The 22,642-nt window shown below is 44.5% G+C and overlaps 2 protein-coding genes and 1 long non-coding RNA gene across 4 annotated transcripts in view; 2 read left to right on the forward strand and 1 right to left on the reverse strand.

Annotated features, from left to right (window-relative positions):
* Positions 1-947: 947 nt before the first annotated feature.
* On the forward strand, positions 948-5,122 carry LOC134877065 (uncharacterized). Of its 2 annotated transcripts, XR_010167522.1 has the most exons (4): positions 948-1,874; positions 2,749-2,781; positions 3,937-4,056; positions 4,150-5,122. It is a non-coding gene; the product is annotated as an uncharacterized LOC134877065 (long non-coding RNA). The 2 variants fall into 2 exon arrangements; XR_010167521.1 differs by having other exon boundaries at positions 948-2,781.
* A 1,801-nt stretch (positions 5,123-6,923) lies between these two features.
* Positions 6,924-11,776, forward strand: mfsd4b (major facilitator superfamily domain containing 4B). The gene is given in 5 exon segments (XM_063901723.1): positions 6,924-7,908; positions 8,709-8,877; positions 9,335-9,451; positions 9,885-10,942; positions 10,944-11,776. Coding segments are annotated over 5 exon segments (1,860 nt in total). The 5' UTR covers positions 6,924-7,650; the 3' UTR covers positions 11,202-11,776.
* The window catches only part of rev3l (REV3 like, DNA directed polymerase zeta catalytic subunit), a 59,836-nt gene continuing 48,875 nt past the window's right edge, over positions 11,682-22,642 (reverse strand). Inside the window, 19 exon segments of the mRNA XM_063901722.1 lie at positions 11,682-12,613; positions 12,969-13,184; positions 13,685-13,931; positions 14,375-14,565; positions 14,691-14,828; positions 14,943-15,057; positions 16,462-16,571; positions 16,922-17,128; positions 17,681-17,789; positions 18,385-18,629; positions 18,760-18,901; positions 18,990-19,108; positions 19,630-19,748; positions 19,838-19,953; positions 20,039-20,150; positions 20,247-20,439; positions 21,072-21,197; positions 21,358-21,443; positions 21,605-22,401. Coding sequence (XP_063757792.1) covers positions 12,473-12,613; positions 12,969-13,184; positions 13,685-13,931; positions 14,375-14,565; positions 14,691-14,828; positions 14,943-15,057; positions 16,462-16,571; positions 16,922-17,128; positions 17,681-17,789; positions 18,385-18,629; positions 18,760-18,901; positions 18,990-19,108; positions 19,630-19,748; positions 19,838-19,953; positions 20,039-20,150; positions 20,247-20,439; positions 21,072-21,197; positions 21,358-21,443; positions 21,605-22,401 — 3,529 coding nt within the window. The 3' untranslated portion in view covers positions 11,682-12,472.

Here is a 22,642-nt window from a genome sequence, read left to right on the forward strand (position 1 = left end):
AGACGCTCTATGTTCAATTGATCACCTGTGTGTGTGTGTGTGTGTGTGTGTGTGTGTGTGTGTGTGTGTGTGTGTGTGTGTGTGTGTGTGTGTGGTATTTAAAATTTTTGCTGACGTACAGCTCAACCAGATTTTTCAGGAACAACAGGGGAAAGTTTGATATGAAAGAACAAGGAAATAATTGAATGTGCATGATGACATGGGAGGTGAAGACATTTTCCATAATAGAAAAAAACAAAGCAAATAAGTTCCTTATAACAGAACTTATCAACGTATCACTTTATCATGGTAAATATGATGATCTGTAATGATCTACTAACCTCTACCATTTATGTACAATGTTTGTTGGAACACAAGTTGGGATGACTTTATAACAGCAATGCTGTTCGTCCTATTGAAGCAAGAGAAAAAGCAAGTCAATGGTAACAGAAAGATACTGTAGCCTCCATTCAACATAATGAAAATGACTGGTGTGCTGCACACTCTGCTGTACACTCTGCTGCACACTCTGCTGCACACTCTGCTGTACACTCTGCTGTACACTCTGCTGTACACTCTGCTGCACACTCTGCTGTACACTCTGCTGTACACTCTGTGCACACCTCTGCTGCACACTCTGCTGACACACTCTGCTGTACACTCTGCTGCACACTCTGCTGTACATCTGCTGCACACTCTGCTGTACACTCTGCTGTACACTCTGCTGCACACTCTGCTGTACACTCTGCTGTACACTCTGCTGTAACACTCTGCTGCACACTCTGCTGTACACTACTGCTGTACACTCTGCTGCACACTCTGCTGCTACACTCTGCTGTACACTCTGCTGTACACTCTGCTGCACACTCTGCTGTACACTCTGCTGTACACTCTGCTGTACACTCTGCTGTACACTCTGCTGTACACTCTGCTGTACATTCTGCTGTACACTCTGCTGTACACTCTGCTGTACACTCTGCTGCACACTCTGCTGTACACTCTGCTGCACACTCTGCTGTACACTCTGCTGTACACACTGCTGTACACTCTGCTGTACACTCTGCTGTACACTCTGCTGTACACTCTGCTGCACACTCTGCTGCACACTCTGCTGTACACTCTGCTGTACACTCTGCTGTACACTCTGCTGTACACTCTGCTGTACCAACCCTGTCTCACGGCATTTTGTGTTATAGTCACAAAGTGTAATCTATTGATGTGTCTTGATGTGATTTTCCCTCTTTTTTTTCGTGTCACAGAACACATTTAAAAACAATGTATTTCTAGATGTTTGCATATCTGTTGTTGCTGTCTGTCTGGTCGTCTGTCTGTATCTGTGTGTTGCAATGGCAACAAAACATAACCTGGACCCCAATAATCCCAACTACCATGGCTCTTGAGATTAAGCTTGGCCACATGCTAGCTGGATCTAAGGTTAGTACCGGTACTTTTATATCCATCATTCATTTCAAACTTCACCATGCAGCTGCTTTGCCTCACCACATCTCGACCCAGTTTAAAACCTATTAAAGAGGTTGGACTTCCTTACACCACAACACCAAAAGAGGAAGTGTTTTGTTTGAATAAAAAGAAATTGCAGAGTTTCAGAGTATTGTTTCAAAGGCTTTTAAAGCTGTTTAACACCTAACCTACACAGCATGTTGGGATTTCTTTTAGTTTGTCATCTGTCTTTTTGTTTCAGTATATGTTAATCAAAGTTAAATGATGTTTTTACTTTAACACAGAAAGCAGCTGAGGAGAGCAAAAGATCACGCTCTGGAGGATGAGGGGTGGTGGCTTTCAGTTATCCAGTGAGGAGGTTCCAGTTACTGGACCCTCAGCACAACTCAATCCCAAAGAGGAATTTGGTAAATCAAAAGCCGTTCTATATAACAGTAAGTTTGTAATTAACCATATACACAACTGACATTATAGCAAATTGGTTACAATTTATTAAGGATTCAGACTGAACCCAGAAATCGTGTGTTTATTTTTCATATTGATCAATTAATCATTAACGGTCATTTTTCTATCCTCCTTTTATGGTTCACATTCCTATTTGTTTTACAGAAAAGAACATGCAGAAGCTCTTGGCTATTCTCTCATCATGTCCACTTGCTGAGCCTCCAAAAAGCTCTGCATCATCGCGGTCTGTTTCGGCAGCAGAAAGCCTCAGATTTAAAATAAAAAACAATAATAATAGCTTGATATCGAGTAAGACAAATATTGATAACCACACAGCTTCTGGTCTCTTAAGACCCGACCGAACTAAAAGGCGCGGTGCAGGCACGAAATACATATTTTTTTAAATGGGGAAATCGTGCAGTGGACATCTTTAAGTCGTCATTCAAAACTCACTTGTTCACCATGGTCTTTGACCCTTTGACACAGTCTCCCTGCTTCCACTCCCACTGCTATTTAAAAGTGTTTGTTTGTTTATTTTTATTTTTGTTTTAGTGTTTTCCACCATGTAAAGCAGCCCTGGGTCCCTTAAAGGCGATATTCACTTTTTATCTTTTATTATTATTATTGTTATTTTTGTTATTATGATGATGATGATGATGATGATTATTATTATTAATAATAAGAATAATTGCAATTAATTTGGAAGTCAGTGAAGATATTTGAGAAGAGAACATTGACATTTAGCAATGCCTCCAACTCCCACCCTACTAAATGAGCCTCAGCTGATCTGCCCCGGAGGCAGCCCTGTCTTCAGATTCTCTAGTCCTGCTGGAATCTGACCCACTGATGTTTGTGCTCCCGCAGGTCTTCACGCGCTGGATGAAGACGTAGCGTTCGGTGAGTAATCGGTAAATGTGTTGCTGAGAGAGCGCTGCGATTGGTTGTTTGAAGAGAAGTGTGGAGTGGAAGTGGGAAATCTTTTTCTTTAAATTCCATGTTTGACTCAATAAAGGTATATTTTCTTTTAAACGTTGTGTACAATAATCACATCTTAAGTGCACGCATCAGCAGAGCTTTTCTTACACCAAAGTGAAACGTTTTGGATGAAATGATTCCTTCAGTTCCTCCGGAGACAGGAGTCAGAGAGAAGGCACTCTCTATTATACTTATAAGTAAGATTAGTAAATAAAATTAGAAATACCCAACTGTAAAACTGCTCCGTTATAAGTAAATGTCCTGCATTCAACATATGACTTTAGTAAAAGTATAAACGTATTGGCGTATCTAAATCTACTTGAGTACCTAAAGTAACTTATTGGGGGTTATAGCCCATTTCAGAATCTTGTATATTAAATGACTGGATTATAATGGATATTCTTACCTATAATTATATGTGAATGTTAATTAATTAGTTCATTAATATTATATATATCAGAATCAGAAATACTTTATTTATCCCAAATTGGGAATTCTTTTCATTACTGCAGCAAAATACAATACAATATGAAGCATAGCAAAAAATAGGAATAAAAATAAGAAATATACAGATAAAATAGTGCAATGTAATGGAGTATTAAATGAAATATAATATAAATGTACAATGTTAAGTGTAAGTGTAAAGTATGCATGTTAACTCCAGCTAACAGAGAGGCTATGGAGCAGTGAGTTGTCTGCCAGCCAGAGGGGAATTATTGTACAGTGTTATTGCAGTGGGCAGGAATGTTCTCCTGAATCTGTCCTTGTGACATCAGAGCTGGAGCAGTTATATTCATATTAGCTAATAATCAGAATCTGTAAAGTAACTAAAGCTGTTAGATAAATGTAATGGAGTAACAAGTACAATATTGGCTTCTAAAAGAGCAGAAATATAAAGCAGCATAACATGAAAATCCTCAGGTAACGTACAAGTACTTCTAAATGATACTTAAGTACAGTATTTGAGTAAATGTACTTTACACTCACCACTGAAGGCAGTGATATTCAATCTGAGAGGACGATGAGTGATCTTGTCTGACCTTCTCCTTCACTTCTCCCTCTGGTCCTCTCTAACAGGCTGCCAGTAGAAGAAGAGGCAGAGGAGGCCGATCAGAGGCCTTGAGGAGCCCCCGCAGAGGCGGTTTCGTGAGGGATACCCCAGCCTTCCACCTCCTCCTCTGGAGGAGGTCTGGCTGAGTGAGTCCTCCAGCTGTTTTCTTTAAAACCTGCTTCATGTTTTTGTATGGGTGCAGCTGTCTGACGCTAACCCTCTCTCTGTGTGTCATAAAGGTTCAGCCAGGACCCCTCCGGGAGCCTGTGGAGGGCCCCCAGCCAGACGGTGCCACAGCCCTGCAGCTCTTGTCCGAGCCCCCTGGTCTCTACCCCTCTGCTTTTGATGCAGTTTTGATGCACACACACACAAACAGCCTGCATGCATGCACACATCTAGAAATGTATTTAAAAATCTACCAAGTTAACATAATGTCTTCATGACAGGGTAAGGGGGTTAGGGACACACTTAATATAATAGTTAAAAATTGTACTCGAAAATGTAACGCGAGGTCAGGAGTGAACAGCACGATAACATAGTATGTTATAAAATATAATATAAGTCATAGTACACTATTCCATTAAAAATTCAAAACAGTATATCAATGAAAATCCATAAAATAGTATCTAATAAAATATGTATTATGTATAGTATTTCATCACTAAGTAACAATACAGTATGTCTTAAAATAATTGATAACATAGTTTGTCATCATTTAAAAAAAATAATTTAAAATATCATAGTAGAGCATCTCAAAGAATTATTGATAATGTAGTATGTCATAAACACGTGTTGATATCAAAGTATACCATTCAAAAGACAACGTTTATTATGCCTTAAAAAAACAAACCTGTAATATGCTTTTGAATTGTCATATAGTGTAGGTTGTCATTAAAAATAATTGATTATATAATACGTCATAAAAGCTCAATAGTAAAGTATACCATAAAAAAGACAACATGTATATCATTTAATAGTCCTATAATAGTACACCAAAAAAAAGGCCACTGCGACATGCTTTTGCCAGTCACTATTTTCTGTTTGTCCCTGAAGGTATCACAGGAGCTGCAGATTCAGAGCTGCTGCTCCAGAGTCTCAGCGGCAAAGCTCCACTCTCTTCCTCCTGGACTCACCCTGCAGCCTCTGCTCATCCTGGCCTGTGGTTACTGATGGACATACTGATAATCTGTGGCTCTTTACAATAAATAAACCCTTTTTTAACAGCATCCAATGTGTGCCATCCCTTTTGTTTCATGGCTGAAGAGCCGGTCTTTGACACTATAAAAAAGTCATCATTATATTCACAAGGGTCAGAAGTGCTTTTGTTCATGTTATAAAAGATAAAAGTGACCAAGTGAGACACAAATATGAAAGACATTGTCTTGAAGTCTGATTTTTGCAATACTCACCATACTGAAGATACTGCTGTAGATTTGGGTTCATTTGCTCACGCTTTAAGTCATACGTCTGTCAGTAGCTGCGCTGACAGCACAGCATATCTAAAATAATTTAACAGCCGCTGAGCAGAAACACTGTCCCTGTCATTGTCCCCGCAACAATGACAGCAGTTGTGGCTGCTTTCAAATGTAATGTGACCACTGTCAATAATAATAATAATAATAATAAGCTTTATTTGTATAGCACTTTTCCTACAAGGATTACAGTCAGTGCTTCACACTAGAGAGTTGACATCTCTTAAAATAGTTTCTCTTAATATTTGTTCATTTATTGCTACATGTTTGTTTTATGCTTATCTCCAAATGTTTTCTACAGAAATATTATCTATCTTTCCTGTAGGATGTGTGGTGAACTCGAGTATAAAATATAGTAAGTAACAGTATTATAATGTAAACACAAACAAAAAAGCAGGATGGGTAGCCGAATCTCCCACAACACATTGCCAGGACCACGAGGCCAGACTAAGCACCCCATCATGTTTGAACTGAAGGTGCAGTGGGAGGACTGCATGGAGGATAAAACCCATGAGTGGGTGCTATGAAGTACAGAGAGCTGGTCGACTGTCACAGGCAGGGCTGGGAGGCAAAGCGTGAGCCCATCAAGGTTGGCTGTAGGATCTTTGTTGGGAAATCACTCTACAAAGCCCTTAGTGCACTGGGCATCACAAGTTCCCTGTGAAAGAGAGCCATCAGTACCATCACAGAGGCAGCAGAAAGGGCATCAAGATGGCTCTGGATCAGGAGAGGAGGTCCATGCAGAGGAGCTAATGCCACCTGAACCCAAGTCATGGTCTAACCAACCATGCGAGGGTGTGTGATGTGGAAAGACCCCGAAACTTCTGATGACAGGTCACATCACTGATGATGTGTTCGGGAGCATCAAAATACAGTAGGTATTATTATAATTTATAATTTAAGGTTCGTTTATTATCATATTAAAACACAGCGTTAAACAACAAAAACAAACTTGTAGTCACTTTATATACTGTATACATATCAAAACAGCTTTTGTTATTACTTACAGATTTCTACAATTTTGTGTTCTTCTTTCTGTGTCTTTGTATGCACCAAATATACCTGAATAAATTTGTTTGTGTAAACCTCCTTAGTAATAAAATCGATTCTGATTCTGATTTAAATAACTGTCTTGAGGAAATATAGTCACTGATTGTTGCATTGTATCAATGATTTCCCTTTAGGGTAAAAAAACAAACAAGGTAAAACTAAAAGAGCACATACAATAAACCAAAACGAGCATATTCTGTTTCTTGTGAAAGAAGCTAATTTTTTATTTATTTATTTATGTATCTATGTAGTGCTGTAGGCGCATCACCTTTTGCCTTAGTTTGCTTTACAACTTTGGGCCAGTACAGTGTTTTTGTTGAATTCAGTAGATAACCCACCAGAGGGCGCCAGTCCCCCTCACTGCTGCTGACCTGGCGAGTGTTTACTTCCTGTCCAGCACTTTCATCATGCGTCAGCTGACTCAAAGAGAAGGAAAGAAAGAAACAGAGGTGTCACTCTGCTCTGCATTCTTCACGTCAAACTCAGATCATGTACTCCATACACTCGGGAATCCTACTGGCTCCTGTATAACACTATTCGACAGATATTCCCGATGCTAGCAGGCATGGTTGAGTGAGTAAGTGAGTGAGTGTTAACGTCTTCAGGTCAGGGATATAGTGAGATCTTAAACAACGTTATGTAGTGAACATTAAAAATAATATGTATGTTTTTCTGAAAATCAGTTGAACAAGAAATTATTATGTCATCATACCATCGTTCCAACAATCCTTAAAAACCCTTCTAGCCTTCTCTTACTAAACCCTCTCCCCATTCCGCCAGGTTAAAACGACGTCTATTATTTAGTTTGATTGCATTTTGTTTATTTTTTAATACACATTTGTATTGTTAAATTGTTATTATGATTATGATTATGATTATTATGATTATTAGTATTATTATTATTGTTTTGATTATGTTTTCGGGGAAGATTGGAGCACGCGTTTTCACCGAGTCAGCCTCCGTGTCATTACACGATCTTTGCAGGCTCTGGGTCTGTGTTGGTGATGGTCCGCGGGTCTGCGGCTGCCTCCTCCGCACCTCGCAGCCGTTTAAACCACAAGCTCCGGTTTAAACATGGACGACTTCGTTTGAACGAGTCAACAGACTGCAAACAGGCAGAAAGTCCACCAAAGTACTGTTATCCGCTGTCGTTTTTGCTGTGTACTCCCGTTACGGCGTTCTGACATCATCACCGTCAGCACTGTCAAACTGACAGGTATGTCTTCTTCCGTCTCACGAGACACCGTCGTTAAAAAGAAGCACGTTCGTTTCGCCAGTATGGAGGACGATGAGGACACCCTGTTTGACAAGCGGAAAGACATCGGCAGAGGGCTGAAGAGCGCGCTGAAGGCGGGCAGGAGGACCAGCACCCTGGGGTGCGACGGCCGGGTGGAGGTGGTCGGCGGGAGGAGGATGAGGGGCGCGTGCGGCCGCTGGATGGTCACCCTCGCGCTCTGTGCATCTTTCCTGGGCCTGGTACTTTTATTTCATAATTTAATTTGTGCTTCTATAGAAAAATAACATTCCATCCATCCTTCTTTTCATTGACTAGCCTACACTGTGGCTCAAGTACCATATATCGTGTTATATAATAACTAACGTTACTGTAGCGCTATCAGAGGGCATCGACACCTGTGCCAGGACTTAGTTTAGAACCTGTATTTGTGAGGGGGTCTGCAAACCTTTATTATCAAGTGTTTTGTACATTCTGACCTTCAGCCACAAATCCTTAAATACACAGCGTATGTTTCACAGAGAGACAGTGACATCTTTAGGAATGAGCTCCCCTTCAGTCCCCACAGCAGTAGGGCTATTGTAATGTGCAGGACGTGTCCTTATTTCCAGTCTCCTGGAGTGAATCGTACAGTCACAGGAACTACTGATCTGCATAACCTGCTTTTCAACCAGGTTACCGAAAACCCTCAGCATACACCAGAGTTTGCTTATTTCTGGAACCTTCCCTCCTGCATTAACGCAGCGAACACTTCCTGCAGCAGCAATGAAGCAGCTGGCCCATCACTGTGCTCGATTTTTCAGAAACAATTTGAAGTAATATTAAAGGGATAGTTCAGATTGGTACTTCTCCAAGTGTCAGGGTATCAGCTACTGGAGAGTCAGTTGGAAGAGCAGGCAGGACTTTGTAACTACTGCTGTATACAACCAGAAGGCATTTTTGAACATGCATTTAAGAAGAAATGATGTACATTGTTTTTTAAGCACACCTGTCCCTCACACAGACTTGACTCATTGTACCTCCTGATCTGTTGTTGCTCCAGGGGATGAGTATCTCTGTTGTCGGCCCCACGTTCGAGGACCTAGCTGTGAATGTGAACAAGGACATCAGCAACATCTCTTACATCTTCGTCGGCCGCTCTGCAGGCTACATTGGGGGTTCCCTGTTCGGAGGCCTTCTCTTTGACTGCATGAGCCCCCACCTGCTGCTGGGTAACGCTCATCCACGTGGTTTAAATGTTGTACACATTTTTTGTCCTACCATGCCATACTTTAAAAAAAGATATCTTTTATGATGGACGAGTCTATTACTTTTTTACCTTTTTTTCAAAATGACAGTGTATTGACTTTTTGAAATATTCTTTCTGTGATGTACTATAAAAAAATTCTATATGGCGTACTTTACATTTTTAAAATGATTTTAAAGATATACTATGCTTACTTGTAAGAATTCTAATGTCTTTCTAAACTAAGGTTTTTTGAATGACTTTATTTAAAGCATATAATATTTCATGATATTTTTGGAATACAGTTTTTAATACTTACTATTCTGTGACACTTTCATTCCATCTTATCACACAACAAGTAAAGGTTCCTCAAAGTCACATGAGGACCCTGTCCTGTAGACTCTACCCTCATGTTGAAGTGGCTGTGCTCTGGTTCTCCTCAGGGTTCTCTCTGCTGGTCACGTCAGTAGGAATGTTCGCCATCCCTTTCTGTAAGCAGGCTCTGCTCCTCACCGGCCTCATGTCCAGCATCGGGCTGACCACAGGGATTCTGGATACAGGTGAGGCAATTTATAGCTAGCAGTAGAGAATTTGCAGCGTACAAAGGTTATAATAATGTCTCACACTCACAGGTGGTTATTACAGGAGGTTTCTGTTCTCTTGTGGCTGATATGAGCTGATTGACACTTGAATTAGTTCAATCCATGTTTCGCTCTGTTCGACATCTTCTTTATGATTTTTAATAGATATCTTTGCATATTGTGAGCTGTGGGTAGTTGTTAACATGTTAACATGCTAACATCTGAACACTGTCATGACGTACTGTAACCTATATGAGTCTGACCTCTGATACTAGTACTTATAAATAGTACTTTTATACTTCAGTGAATATTATTCAGTTATTATGTAGCAATTTAGTTTGTGTTTTGCAACCTTTCAGTAATAATCAAATTGTTTGTCATGAATGTGTTAATGATGATTTGCTCTCCCCAGTTGGTAATGTCCTCATACTGAACACGTGGGGCGAGCAGGCGGGCCCCCACATGCAGGCTCTGCACTTCAGCTTTGCAGCCGGGGCCTTCGTGTCTCCCATCATCGCCAAGCTGCTGTTCGGGTCCGAAGGCAACAGCAGTGCAGGGGTCCTAGCAGCGCCCTCTATACTTCCTGTCACGGTGGAGCAGACCACCAAAGCACCTGACGCTCACACACTGATCCGCTACGTTCACAGCAGCAGCGGCACCCTCAATTCCATGTGGGCCTACATTGTGATTGGCTCCTTCGTCTTCCTCATCTCCTTCGTCTTTTTCATCCTCTACTGTCGCAGCAGCTCGCCACGTGAAAAAGCCCGCACGACATCGGGGGAGCCCCTGGTGGCCAAACATCACACAGCTCTCATAGCCCTGCTCTCCTTCCTCTTCTTTGCTTATGTAGGTGCTGAGGTAGCATACGGCTCCTTCATCTTCACCTTCGCCAAGGACTATGCCCACATGCATCAGTCCCAGGCAGCCGGGCTCAACTCGCTGTTCTGGGCGGCGTTTGCTGCGTGCAGGGGGCTGGCTATCTTCTTCGCGGCCTGCATGTACCCGGGCACCATGATCCTGCTCAGCCTGGTGGGCTCCACCGTGTCCACTCTGCTGCTCTGCCTCTTCAGTAGGGAGCAGGCGGCTCTGTGGGCCTGCACTGGTCTGTATGGCGCCTCCATGGCCACCATCTTCCCCAGCGGGATCTCCTGGTTGGAGCAGTACACGACAGTGACAGGCAACACAGCCGCAGTCTTCGTGGTCGGGGCTGCGTTGGGGGAGATGGTGCTTCCTGCTCTTGTAGGCTTCCTGCTGGGAAAGTTCCCAGAGCAGCCCCTGCTCATGTACCTGTCGCTCATCGCCGCCACATTCACCTCCATCCTGTTCCCCGTCATGTACAAGCTGGCCTCAGCCCCCAGCAGCCAGAGCAGGAAACCCCGCATCAGGAGCCGGCCTGATGCAGATGATAGTGAATATCGTCAGGCGCTGCTGGACTCAGAAGCCAATGAGGAAGAGGAGGAGGAGGAGGAGGGGGGAGGAGCAGGAGGAGGAGAACGAGGCTGATCAGTGGAATGATGCAGACTTTGAGGTAATTGAAATGGATGACACAGCAAGTCTCATCAGTTCCCCCTGCAAGGCTCCCTCTCCCCCCGACATCACGGCTCTCACAGAGAGCAGCCCACTGACGGAGGCCGCAGGTGGAGCCTCTTTCTCCAGCACAATCTCCCTGGGCGTAGAATCCCCCAGACGCAAACTACTAGTCTCCATGGACAGAGAGAAGAGAGACTGAGGGACTTTAGCCCCCACTAAACCAAGAGGATTAGCCTTCAATGCAGCACTACTGACCGGGACCTGTGCAGCTCAGAATCCATCCTGTGAGGACTCAGCACCTTTAAAGCTCCTGGGCCATCAGAAGTGTACTGCTCCTCACGGTTGGAAAATAAACACCACATGGATTCTCTTCAGGGATTGTGTGTTGGCCTGCTCCCTCCACAGTGAGGTCAAAGGTCAGAGGACCCAGGGCTCGTGTTGCAATTCAGTGCCTTGCTCAAGGACACATAACTGGAGTAAGGAAAGGTATGTTTGAAATGTTTGGCACTACTGCAGTGTTTGCATTAAGAGCAGGAAATGACATGTGATGATAGCTGTAAGACCGGAATGAAGTGGATTTTGTTGAACTTTGTAAAGATTTTTTTTGGTTGTTCTGTGCTGTGATTATGGATCTCTACATCCTGTGTCGTCACTGTGATTGTTTCTTTTTAAAACTGAATCATTGATAGAAGACATCTTATTACATTGACTTTTTATTATATCAATCTCAAACCTCCACCTACAGCAATGTCCATTAAAAACAAACAAAAAACACCTCCTTCATTATCATTTGTACATTTATACAAATACACAGATCCTGTGTACGGCGTGTGAAGAATTGAAGATTGGATCTTAACATGGATAATCCTTTTGCGCAGAAATGGAAAATGATCACTTAACCACATATGCACAGGGAAACAATAAACTCTTTATGACATAAATGATCAAAATACAGTATTGCAACAGTCCCAGATTTGTAGAAAAACCAAAATAGTTTCCAGTTCCTACACTGTAGAATACAAAGTGTCATATCTGCCAAAATGAACATCAGTACAATCATGAAAACAGAATGCACAATAACAGTATTGATTGCATTCATGGAGCTCTAGTTTTCTTTACTGCACAGTGAGACTAGAGACGACAGGAACCACCGACAGAAAGAATGCAGTCCACACAATATGAAGGGAAATCTATTAGTGGTCTGAATGTAGTGAATTCTGGAGATTTGCGAGGAGCTCCTGCACATCGCTACGAGACACAACAAGTCATCGTGCATCAGATCCAGGGTCAGCTTCACTCGGCTCGCAGCAGCTTATGCAGATACACAGACAAACAAACAACAGTCACAAGACACAGGGAGCCCCACCAGAGTTCAAATAAACCTTTACAACTGAGTCGACAATTAAACACTGATATGGGGAGGTGGGGGCAGCAAATAGCACCAAATGAGCAGGGAGGTTCAGGAGCCAATCAGAACTGCTCCAGCAGCTGCCGGAGGTAGGGGGCCTTGGATATCTGTCTGTTGACCCGGGACAGCTTGTAAAGGACAGGGCAGTCCAGGGACACACAGGACACCTGCCGCTCGGCACTGCCAGTGCAGTTCCTACACACCTGGACACACACACACACACACACACACACACAAGTCTTATTTACTCTGTACAAACTCTGAGTGCAAGATATCAAAGCGATCCGATAACAGCCTCACCCTCCAGCTAAGAGTCTGATCACAGATATGATCAAAGGTCACTTTATTGACCTGTAAAAATGGAATTAGGTTTATCTCAAACACACGCCCTCCCCCTCACTACTATCATTATTTGGAATTTTACATGAAAGGAAAAGAGGAGCCCTTACTTTAAGAATGTTCAGGTCATTATTTTAAATGAGTAGTACTTTTTCTTATGAAACATACATTGGACAAAGTGTTGTTTCCTGTGTTTTTGCTGGGGGGGGGGGCTCTTACCTTCAGCAGCTGCTCTTGCTGTCTCTCCCATTGTCTCATGTCCTGATGGAGTGTGACTGCGACTCGCTGCGGCTCGGCGCGGCACCGAGAACACACACCCAACTGGGTCAGCTCGTCACACACGGGGCAGTGAAGTGTGGTGAAGTACTGCGAGATGGTCCCCTTCCTCCCCACCTCATCTCCCCCCACCACCGAGAAGCAGGAAGCCTTCTGGATCTGCGTGCAGACAATCAGACATGAGTATTGAGTTTATGGAGGACAGCCTTACGAGTAATGGCAGCCTTACGAGTAACATCATACTGTAAACAGTTAAATGCAAATCAATGGTCATTAATCATTTTCACTGGCTCTGCTCCACCAGTAGAGGGCGTGTGCACTCCGTCAGGACACTGACTGCAGCTTGATGAATCTCACTTAACCGTTTCTCTTCCTCCTTTGTTCTCTCTGCACACAATACACTAAAAAGACTGGAAAATCTTCTGGAAGTATGCTTTTATTTTGAAGGAGAGAAAGCAACAGACCAAATACCATCTGTGTGACCCTGGCATGCTCATCAGTCATTCATTCGTCATTCATTTTTCAGACAGCTGTGTGTCTTCACTCCGTGTCATTTATTCTTCTATACGTTGATAGAACACTCACACTTATTTTCACTGCCGCTGTGTTGCAGAGGTCAGATAAAAATCATTTTGCATTCTCATTTCCTGCCGTCTCACCCTGGGCAGCTCCTGATACCAGCTGAACACGTCCACTCCGATCAGCTGGAACATGCGGGCCAGCGGCGGCAGGATCTGCTTAGTGATGTAGTAGGTGGCATTGAGGCGGAGGCCGGGATCCTGCAGCACCTCCATCGGCCGACGCACCAGCTGGATGAGGGGCACGCCGGGCATCCCGTACACGATCACGTAGGGAACGCGCTCGGTCACACGGGGCTCCAGACGGCGGTCGTACGCCATCATACGCCTGAGAACAACAGAAACAAAGACTTGACAAACCATATCATAACTGCTCTGCCGGGAGATATGAGCCTGAATAAACCATCCCTAAAACACACAGCACCGTCTGGACTCCCCCAGCTGATAACAGGAGGTAAACCACAGCTCATGAATGACGCTGGGTACTTACTCCTACCATGCTTTCTTTGGAATCTGATTCTCACCCATTAAGAGATGGGTTGCCTAGCAACAGACTCAGGTACTGTACATGCAGGCTAGTGCAGCCAGACAATGAGCACTGTGGGGGGGGGAGTAATTGGATTCACAATGACTTTGTAACTGTAGCTTACAGCAAGCTCTGCAGCACCCCCCCCCCCAACACACACACACTTTCTCTGTCTTTTGGTATGACATTTATCTGCATGTGGCTATTTCAGAAAATGTCTACTGACAATGTGTATCGACACACACCTGCTGAGCTCCAGGGCCGGTACACAGGCTCCGGGCCGGTACGAGCTGCTGCCCCGGTACTCCTTGGCGAAGGTCAGGTCCTGCATGCTGGCCCGGCCGTCCAGAACCTTTATGCACTGATGCTGCACAAACTGTTTCACCTGGCTGATGTCCCGGCTCTCAAACAGCAGCTTAATGGAACGCTCCAGAACCTGGACAACAAGACAGGACGAGTGAAGAGTAAACATCTGACACCTGTGCAGAGTGGACGAGAGGGGGAAGAAATCTGGCAGGGCTGTGATTGGTTAAGAGCCCAGTGAGGAGGTTTGCCTGTCACCTTGGAAACAGCAGGGCAGCCGTCGCGGCGCACCGTCTCGATCCCTTTGGCATCAAACACAGGCTCCTTCTGGTCCAGGCTTTCATACATGTAGCCCACGTAACGCTTCTTTGTCTGCAACACGCAGGGAAGGTACACCTGGGAACACACACACACACACACACACACACACACACACACACACACATACATGTCTACATGTGTACACTGTCTGTGTCTGTGTGTGTATATGGTTGTGTGTATATGCACTACCTTCTCAAACTTGAGCTTGACAGGCTTGGGGTTGGTTGCGGTCACTGCCTCAGCGATCTCGTTGCCAATCTTGAAAGCCTGCTCTTTGGTGGCTCCCTTCAGCAAAACAAACAGGCTGCAAAACACAGAGAGAGGGAGAGAGCGCTCACTACGGTCCACTGCGTGTCCCATCACACACACACTGCCTGTCAGAGGTCAGCTCGGTGCCATTTGTGAATGACAACACTGGCAACAATTACAAACAACCATGAGACTTCATAAAGACAGGAAACAACAATGTGACAGACTGCTGCTTCTTCGGGAGGAGCTCCCAGATCTTGCACTTGAGTAAAAGTAGAAGTACTCAGGTCTTGTACTTGGGTAAAGTAGAAGTACCAGAGTGTAGGAATACTCTGTCACAGTAAAAGTCCTGCATTCTAAATGTTCCTCCAGTGAAAGTAGAAAGTACTCTCATCTAAATGTACTTAAAGTAGCGACAGTAAAAGTAGTCATTGTTTGATTGGTCCATTTCAGAATAATATCTCTGATATGTTTTATAATGATTGATCATTAAAGTGTTCTCAGAGCTGGTAAAGGTGCAGCTAGTTTGAATGGCTTTGTATACTGCAGGATATTGTACTGAACTACAGTACTTGAGCAAATGTACTTAGTTACTCAACATCACTGAACATCTGACTCCTCAACATCAGCAACCAAGGACCTGAGTTGGCTAGAGCAAACCTCCAGCCAGTTCTTAAAGCATCCTGTGGCATATATGCCCCCAGTGGCAGGCTCTGCGGCGGTGATCATGGAAGCATCATGGGTACTTATTTACAGAGCATCAGTGATGGTGTTGATGTGCAAACAGCCCAAAAGATATTAACATATGGTCAATCTTCTCCCGGGCTTGTGACTGAACCATCATGCTTCATTTTTATCACAACAGCATTTACAAGTGCATGGAGGGGAGTGAAGTCTGAACATCTGACTGAATGTTGACGGCATAGTTAACCTGGAAATGTAAAGTAGGGTCCCCAGCACAGAGAAACGGCAGGGTGCTAACCTGCATATGTTGGGCAATTTCCAAAATTAGAAAACATTGAATTCATTTGCTATAATGGCGTTAAATATGTGGAAAATAGTACAAAATGGCTTGGCTGATTTTGGGGGTTATTGAGGCCCTTTGATGACCCTTTTTCAGGACCCAAAATAGCAGTTTTAACCAGAAGATTGCCATAGTTGTACTCTTGGTTGTACAATTTGGGGTACTCCACATTTCCGGGTTCACAATAGGACTCTGTGAGCTGGCAAACAGATTAATAATAGAAACACTACAGGAACAAAAAGTGAAAATCAATGCTTTTTTTCTTAATACTGAAAGCTTTAAGATAGCTGTCAAAACAACATAAAAGTAGTTTGACTGTAGAAAACCTTTGCAGTGCAGTGTGAGAGGCTGGCAGTGTGAACGATCAGTACCACAGACTGGCCGACGCCATCAGTGACTCTAGATTTCCAAATGAGAAGCTTGAATCAAGTTTACCTGTCCGTGTCTCCGTACACAACACGCGCACCCCATTTCTTGGTGTCATTGACCATCTTGATGGCTCTCTCCAGGGTCTCTCTGGCTTTGTGGATGATACTGTCTCCCACCTGGAAAAGGACAGCTGAGACGTTAATACATACTGCAGCACTGGTTCTGTAGGAATGTTTGTCTCTCACTCCACCAGGAAACAACTGCACAGATCATCAGAGATTTTAAAGAACAGTAGAAATAGTTCCCGTAGAAATATGTGCCACATGTATGTCACATCTTGAGGAAGACTACAGCTGGCTCTAAATAGGATGGAATATGAAAACATAGCAAACACAAAGCTGTAGTCTGGTATTTCCTTTCTTAACTTTTTCCACTGAGGTTGGTAGAGTTTGTAGGACTGTCAGCCTCCCCCCCGCCCCCTCTGGTCCTACTGCAGACAGCTGACGGTCAGCTTTAATACGCTTACCTCCACGCTGGGCATGCGTCCAGAGTAGTTGGCGGCGGTGTAGCCGAAGGTGACGTTAGCGATGAGCTTGAGTCCCAGCTGCCGGGCATGCAGCAGCTTCATCAGGGCTTTGTCCTGCTTGTACACTTTCATGGACTGCTTCACCATGATCCTGGTGTTCAGGATTTCCTCCAGCATGCTGGGTAGCACGCCTTTACGCACTGAGGACTGCACACACACACCATGATCAGGAGCAGGAAGTCTACATTCACCAGGAGGGTATTAGGTCCACTCTACAAGCTTTCCTGGGGTCAGGGCAGCGTCTTTACTAACGACTCTGTCATATTGACCCATTTATGGTCTTTCACAGCTACGTGCAGGGGCCCGCATTCAAAAAAGGGACACGCTGGGGATTTTGGTTACCTTGACATAACTCTATTCCTGGAATAACTACTTTTGTATATAGTATATATAATCCGTATGGTGCTAATACATCCAGTGGTGTTCATATTCAGTCCACAGGTACTGATATAAATAAAGGGTGGACCAACAACAAAGTAAATATTTTGGCTGTATGCACTAACGAAGATAAACCCTGTAGCTGAACAGCATGCTCGATTGCTCGTTATCCAGCATTATTATTGTATCGTTTCATGTGTGAGTATAACATGATCAAATATAGAGAGTTCTTGTGCAGTGTAGTATAAAGATTATTTAGAATACATGCATGTACAGTTAGTGTGCAGTTTATAGAAACTGAATAGCGAGAGGGGCGGGTACCTTGATGAAGACGATGCCGTTGGGGGACACGGTGATGTCATTGCGCAGCTGGTAGAGGAGCTCAGGGGGAATGCGCAGGGAGGTGCAGCCGAACCTGAACTCATCGGGCCTGAAACAGAAACACAGGTGTCTGGACAGAGGAAATATATATATACAAATATTTGTGCTGTCAACCGTTTAGAAAATGTAATGGCGTTAATCTCAATAAATATTGTGTGATTCATTATTCACAAATCTCCTCTGGGATTAATTAAGTATTATAGTGTTATAGCAGTAATTCAATGTTCAATTATTTTGAAATGTAAAATAAGTAACTTGTGTAAAAAATGGTTAAAATTCCACTTTAAAAATCCAGTACAATGTGACTGAAGATGAACCTCAAACACTCTCTACTGAGAATAAAAACCAGAGCCAGCACTGTTTGCCAGGCATGGCTCTCTTTTTTTATACCTTGGAATACTAGTAATATGATGTCGAAATGTTCATGTCTCCTGCTGTTGCTACGCAACAACAGTTGGTAGGTGAAAATAAAGAAATATAATGGAAGTGGCGGCTCTCTCTCTGAGCTGTGAACACCACACTCTGCTCCATTAAAAATAACGAGGCAGGTAAGGCGGACATGCAGCCTAAGCTGTATGTGTGTGTGTGTGTGTGTGTGTGTGTGTGTGTGTGTGTGTGTGTGTGTGTGTGTGTGCTGTGCTTACGTTCCCAGGCTGTCAACGTGGCCCAGGCAGGTGGAGTAGCAGTAGTTGTACGCTATGACGATGGAAGGATAGAGAGACTGGAAGTCCAACACAACCACTGAGTTACTGTAGAAGCGCGACTCGGGCTCCATCACCAGAGGGATGCACTGAGGGGCCCTCTGCTGGGCCCGCTGCTGGATGCTGGGGGTCACAGGGATGTAGTTCAAGGGCTTGGCCACACGGAGCATCATGGACTCGACACGGTACTGAAGGATCAAAACAGAACGACATAGAATACTTTAGTGTTCTACTCATCACAGAGTGCGAGTGCACATACACAGCGGCTGAGGTACGTCAGAATGTGGGTGAAGTGTGACGTTTGTGCTGGTACTGCACCTGTGATCCTCGGGTCAGAACGTGTAAGAACTGAATCCCAAAGACCCGGGCCAGCTCGCTGGTTCTGCCGATGATGTCCTGCTGCTGGACGAGCTGCATGGTGCCGCGGACCCGGCTCACATAGTGATCCACCACCTTCCACCTGCCACACACAGTTATAGAGAAATGAAAACTTCCAAACAATATAACACGTCCACATTTGTGGTGAAGTGTGTGTTGTTGGCACAGACCTGTAGAGGTGTGTGTTGTGGTCGAACCAGTCGGACAGTGTGCGGTGCGTGTACAAGGGGAAGCGCTGGTGAAGGACATGGAAGGCCACGTTCTCAAAAGTGTAGTTGTTCAACGTCGCCTGAAGGACGGAAATACAAAATAGATCATTCATCTTTGAGAGAGATGTTTAGTCAGGCTTTGATTCCTTCGCTGATGTTCTATCCAACTCATCGCTTCTGTGAGAATGCGCTGAACATCCATTTAATACAACAAAGGGAGAAAATAGAACTGATTCTAGAACTGCACACGGTACCAGGGTACACCTTTCCTGTCTTTAGTATAAGGGGGTTCCGCTGTTCTCTTGACACCACAAATCACAGGTTAGGGCTTCAGTTTCATTTCAAATATTTGTTAAACACCTGAGGAGAAAGTATTCAGTATTCCACAAGTTAAGAGCTAAAACGTAAAAACATTATTTCATAGTTCACAGCTTGAAAAAGGGCTAAATAACAGCTAACATATAGGAAGCCGCTGCAGCAGACAGACAGTGGTGATGGCTCCCACAACAGAGAGTGTGTGTATGTGTGTGTGTGTGTGTGTGTGTGTGTGTGTGTGTGTGTGTGTGTGTGTGTGTGTGTGTGTGAGTGGAACAACACCTGCCTCAGTCTTCATCACCCTCCACAGGTTAAGGGTTATGCGTCCGATGATGTTGATCTCACTCATGGTGTCGGCTCCATACTCGTCTCGTTCTGCAGCGAAGCGGTTCTCTTTGGAGTCCCCTGAACAAAACGCAGAGACAGCCAATTACAGAGGGGGACTCCACTGCCACACACAAACACCATTCACACACGTGGAGGGGGTGTCCTACCAGGCACTCGGGACAGTTGTTGACACAGGTTGACTCCGACTGCTGCGGCCCGCTGTAGGAGGTAGCCCCAGGAACGCATCTGTACCTCATACCCCAGTAGGACGTCCGGGTCAAACCTGGATGAACAGAGGAGAAAACTCACTTATTATTGAAGATATAGGGAGCAATATAAGAAGGAGCTGTGCTAACACCCACACATACCTCCTCATGACGGTGATGAGCTCCTGAAACAGCACCTTCTCATCAGTGGTGTATTTGACCTGCAGCCCAGAGACGCCCGACCTGACCAGCAGGGGCGCTGTCGCTCTGTGACCTGCGGGAGCATTTGAACACATTGTCAGCCTGCTTCACATGTTAACATCCTGTACACATGTCCTTCTTCAGAGCAGGGCTGTGACAGAGCGCTCACCTCGGTCACAGCTCTCATGGTCTCTGTCCACTACGATGGCTCCTGTCAGCTGGCTGCTGTCTACATTTGGCAGGGGAGCGTCAGAACTGAAGCAATAGAATAAGGCACATATGGGGTCAAACTCGGGGTCAGGCTCAAGGTCACGCCGGGTTCTTGCATGGAGCTCCATGCCCATCAGTGTCATGTGCTGGACCTGAGGAAGGAGTCAAAAGACAAAAGTTCAACTGAAGCCAAAGTATTCAGACTTGGCTTTTGATCAGTGAGTAATCATCTGTAAAAGCACACCAGGTCACACTCCTTCCCCCTCGTTTTTTATTTCTCTCTTCTGATCTGATATTTGTTTAGATGAAACCCTAATGGCGGTGCAGACTCCATGGAGACGCAGCTACAGCTCCCATAGTTCAACACAGCTCTTCAACTTCACAATAAATGTTAATAAAAAGTACTGTTGGGATTTTTCATTTCAAAGAAAGCCATGATGTTTACTTCTAGTTGCCTGTAATATCTTGGATCTTGGGCTCCTTTATCAGCCCGAAGATTGGAAATAGTTATCTTACATAATTATCTGCATGTTTTTAGTAATAACGTGTGTATAAATATAGATTCAGAAGGCCATAGAATTCCCTGGCCACAAATTGTTACTTTGACAACCTGCAGATTTCAGAACTGCACGTTAAATAATGTGCATGATTAACAAATCTTTGTTGAGACTAAACACTTACAGAACTCAATACATGAACAGTGCACTGAAGAGTTCTTCAGATTAAGCTCAGTCTAAAATATGCTTTCTAACTGCAGCTGAATAGCCACGGCTGGGCTGCTCACCTCATGCAGAGCTTTGGCCTCCTGCAGGTTCTGCATGCTGATTTTGAAGCCGTACGAGTTGGCAATGCTGGGTCCTTCGATCTGAGAGGTATCTTTCTTTGGCACATTCAAAGCAGCAAACTGATTCTGTGGAAGACAAGGAATGAATGAACATCATCACATTAAGTCCAACTTCTGAAGTGGGCTGCATGCACCGATCTGCCCTGCTGTTGAAGCTGTTCAACTAGCTTCCCTACTGTGGTATTAGATGAGGTGAGGTCTAAAGAATTCAAACTTGTGGTCTGACCTTCATCTGTGTGTTCAGAAGTACTCTTCTCAGAGGGTCCACTTGACTTCTCCTTCGCTGCTGGAGTCTCTGAGAAACGGGATCCTCTGCAGCAGGAATAAGAACAGGAAGAGCAGAAATGGACTATTGATAAACAGCCTTCAAGCTCATCTGCCTGAGTTCTATATCGATCAAACATTAGAAAGCAATAATGCATTCTTGGCACACTAGCACAGATAACATTAGGATGAAACAGCAGGTTTCTTACCCTCAGATTTAGGCGTGCTGCAAACTGGCTCCAGGTCCTCCTTGCTCCTCCGCCTCCGCCTTAAAAATGGGGTGCTGTGAAGGAGGTTGGCACTAGTCCTCCCCTCTTCTCTACTACTGAGATTCTCCTGTGAGAGCCTTGGTGAAAGTGGTTCTGGAGAGTTGACACTGAGCTGGTCTGGCCCTAAGGGGCTGCACTGACAGGACTGCTGCCAGGGATGCAGCTCTGGGGATTCTAGACACAAGCTTTTATCATCATCGCCAGCATTATTTCGGCTGACCTCCTGTTCAATGTCCACTGCATCTGAAACTGGACTCAAATCTGTTGGTTCACAGGGAGAGCCTTTGCTCTTCATGGGTGTTGTGATTAAGGAGAGGTTGCAGTTCTTTCTCCTTGGAGTCCTGACCTTCTCTGCTGGACAGCTGGTAGCTGGGTTTCCCTCCACACCCAGCCCAATCCTCCCATTCTTCAGCAGCCCCATCTGTAAATTTTCATACTGTTTTCTGGCTTCTAGCCACAGCTGCACACGCTCTCTGCTTGGTGGGTTTTTGCAGGGCACGAGGACCACCTTTTTGTTGCTGCTGGAGGAAAGGTCAAACTTGGCCTGCTCTTTACTCGCTCCTGAGGCCTCAGATCCCTGGGCTTGGGGAGATGAAGTCACATTGATGTGGGGGTGGGCCATGGCTGAGAAGACTGTTTTCCAGAAATGGAGGCCCTCCAAAGAAAAATCTCCACAGAACTCTGCTAGCTCCTTAGCCAGCCTGGTACGCACCGTTAGCTTCCGGCCGCCGACCTCCCTAGAGAGGAGACAGGAAAGTGATTAATTGACTTACATTCCATTAACTGCAATTAATTACATCTTCAGGAGTGGAGAACTATGTAAAATGGAGTGATATTAAATAATGTGTGCCAGACAGATAAAGGGTTTTGCGGCAGACACTGAATGATTTTTGCGAGTGAAAACATTTTCTGCTAGATAAACGATTCTGTTTTGACATTTCAGTGCTTTTAAAAAGGGACACCCTGAATGTGGTTATG

This window comes from Eleginops maclovinus, chromosome 15, assembly GCF_036324505.1.
Source record: "Eleginops maclovinus isolate JMC-PN-2008 ecotype Puerto Natales chromosome 15, JC_Emac_rtc_rv5, whole genome shotgun sequence".
NCBI lineage: Eukaryota > Metazoa > Chordata > Actinopteri > Perciformes > Eleginopidae > Eleginops > Eleginops maclovinus.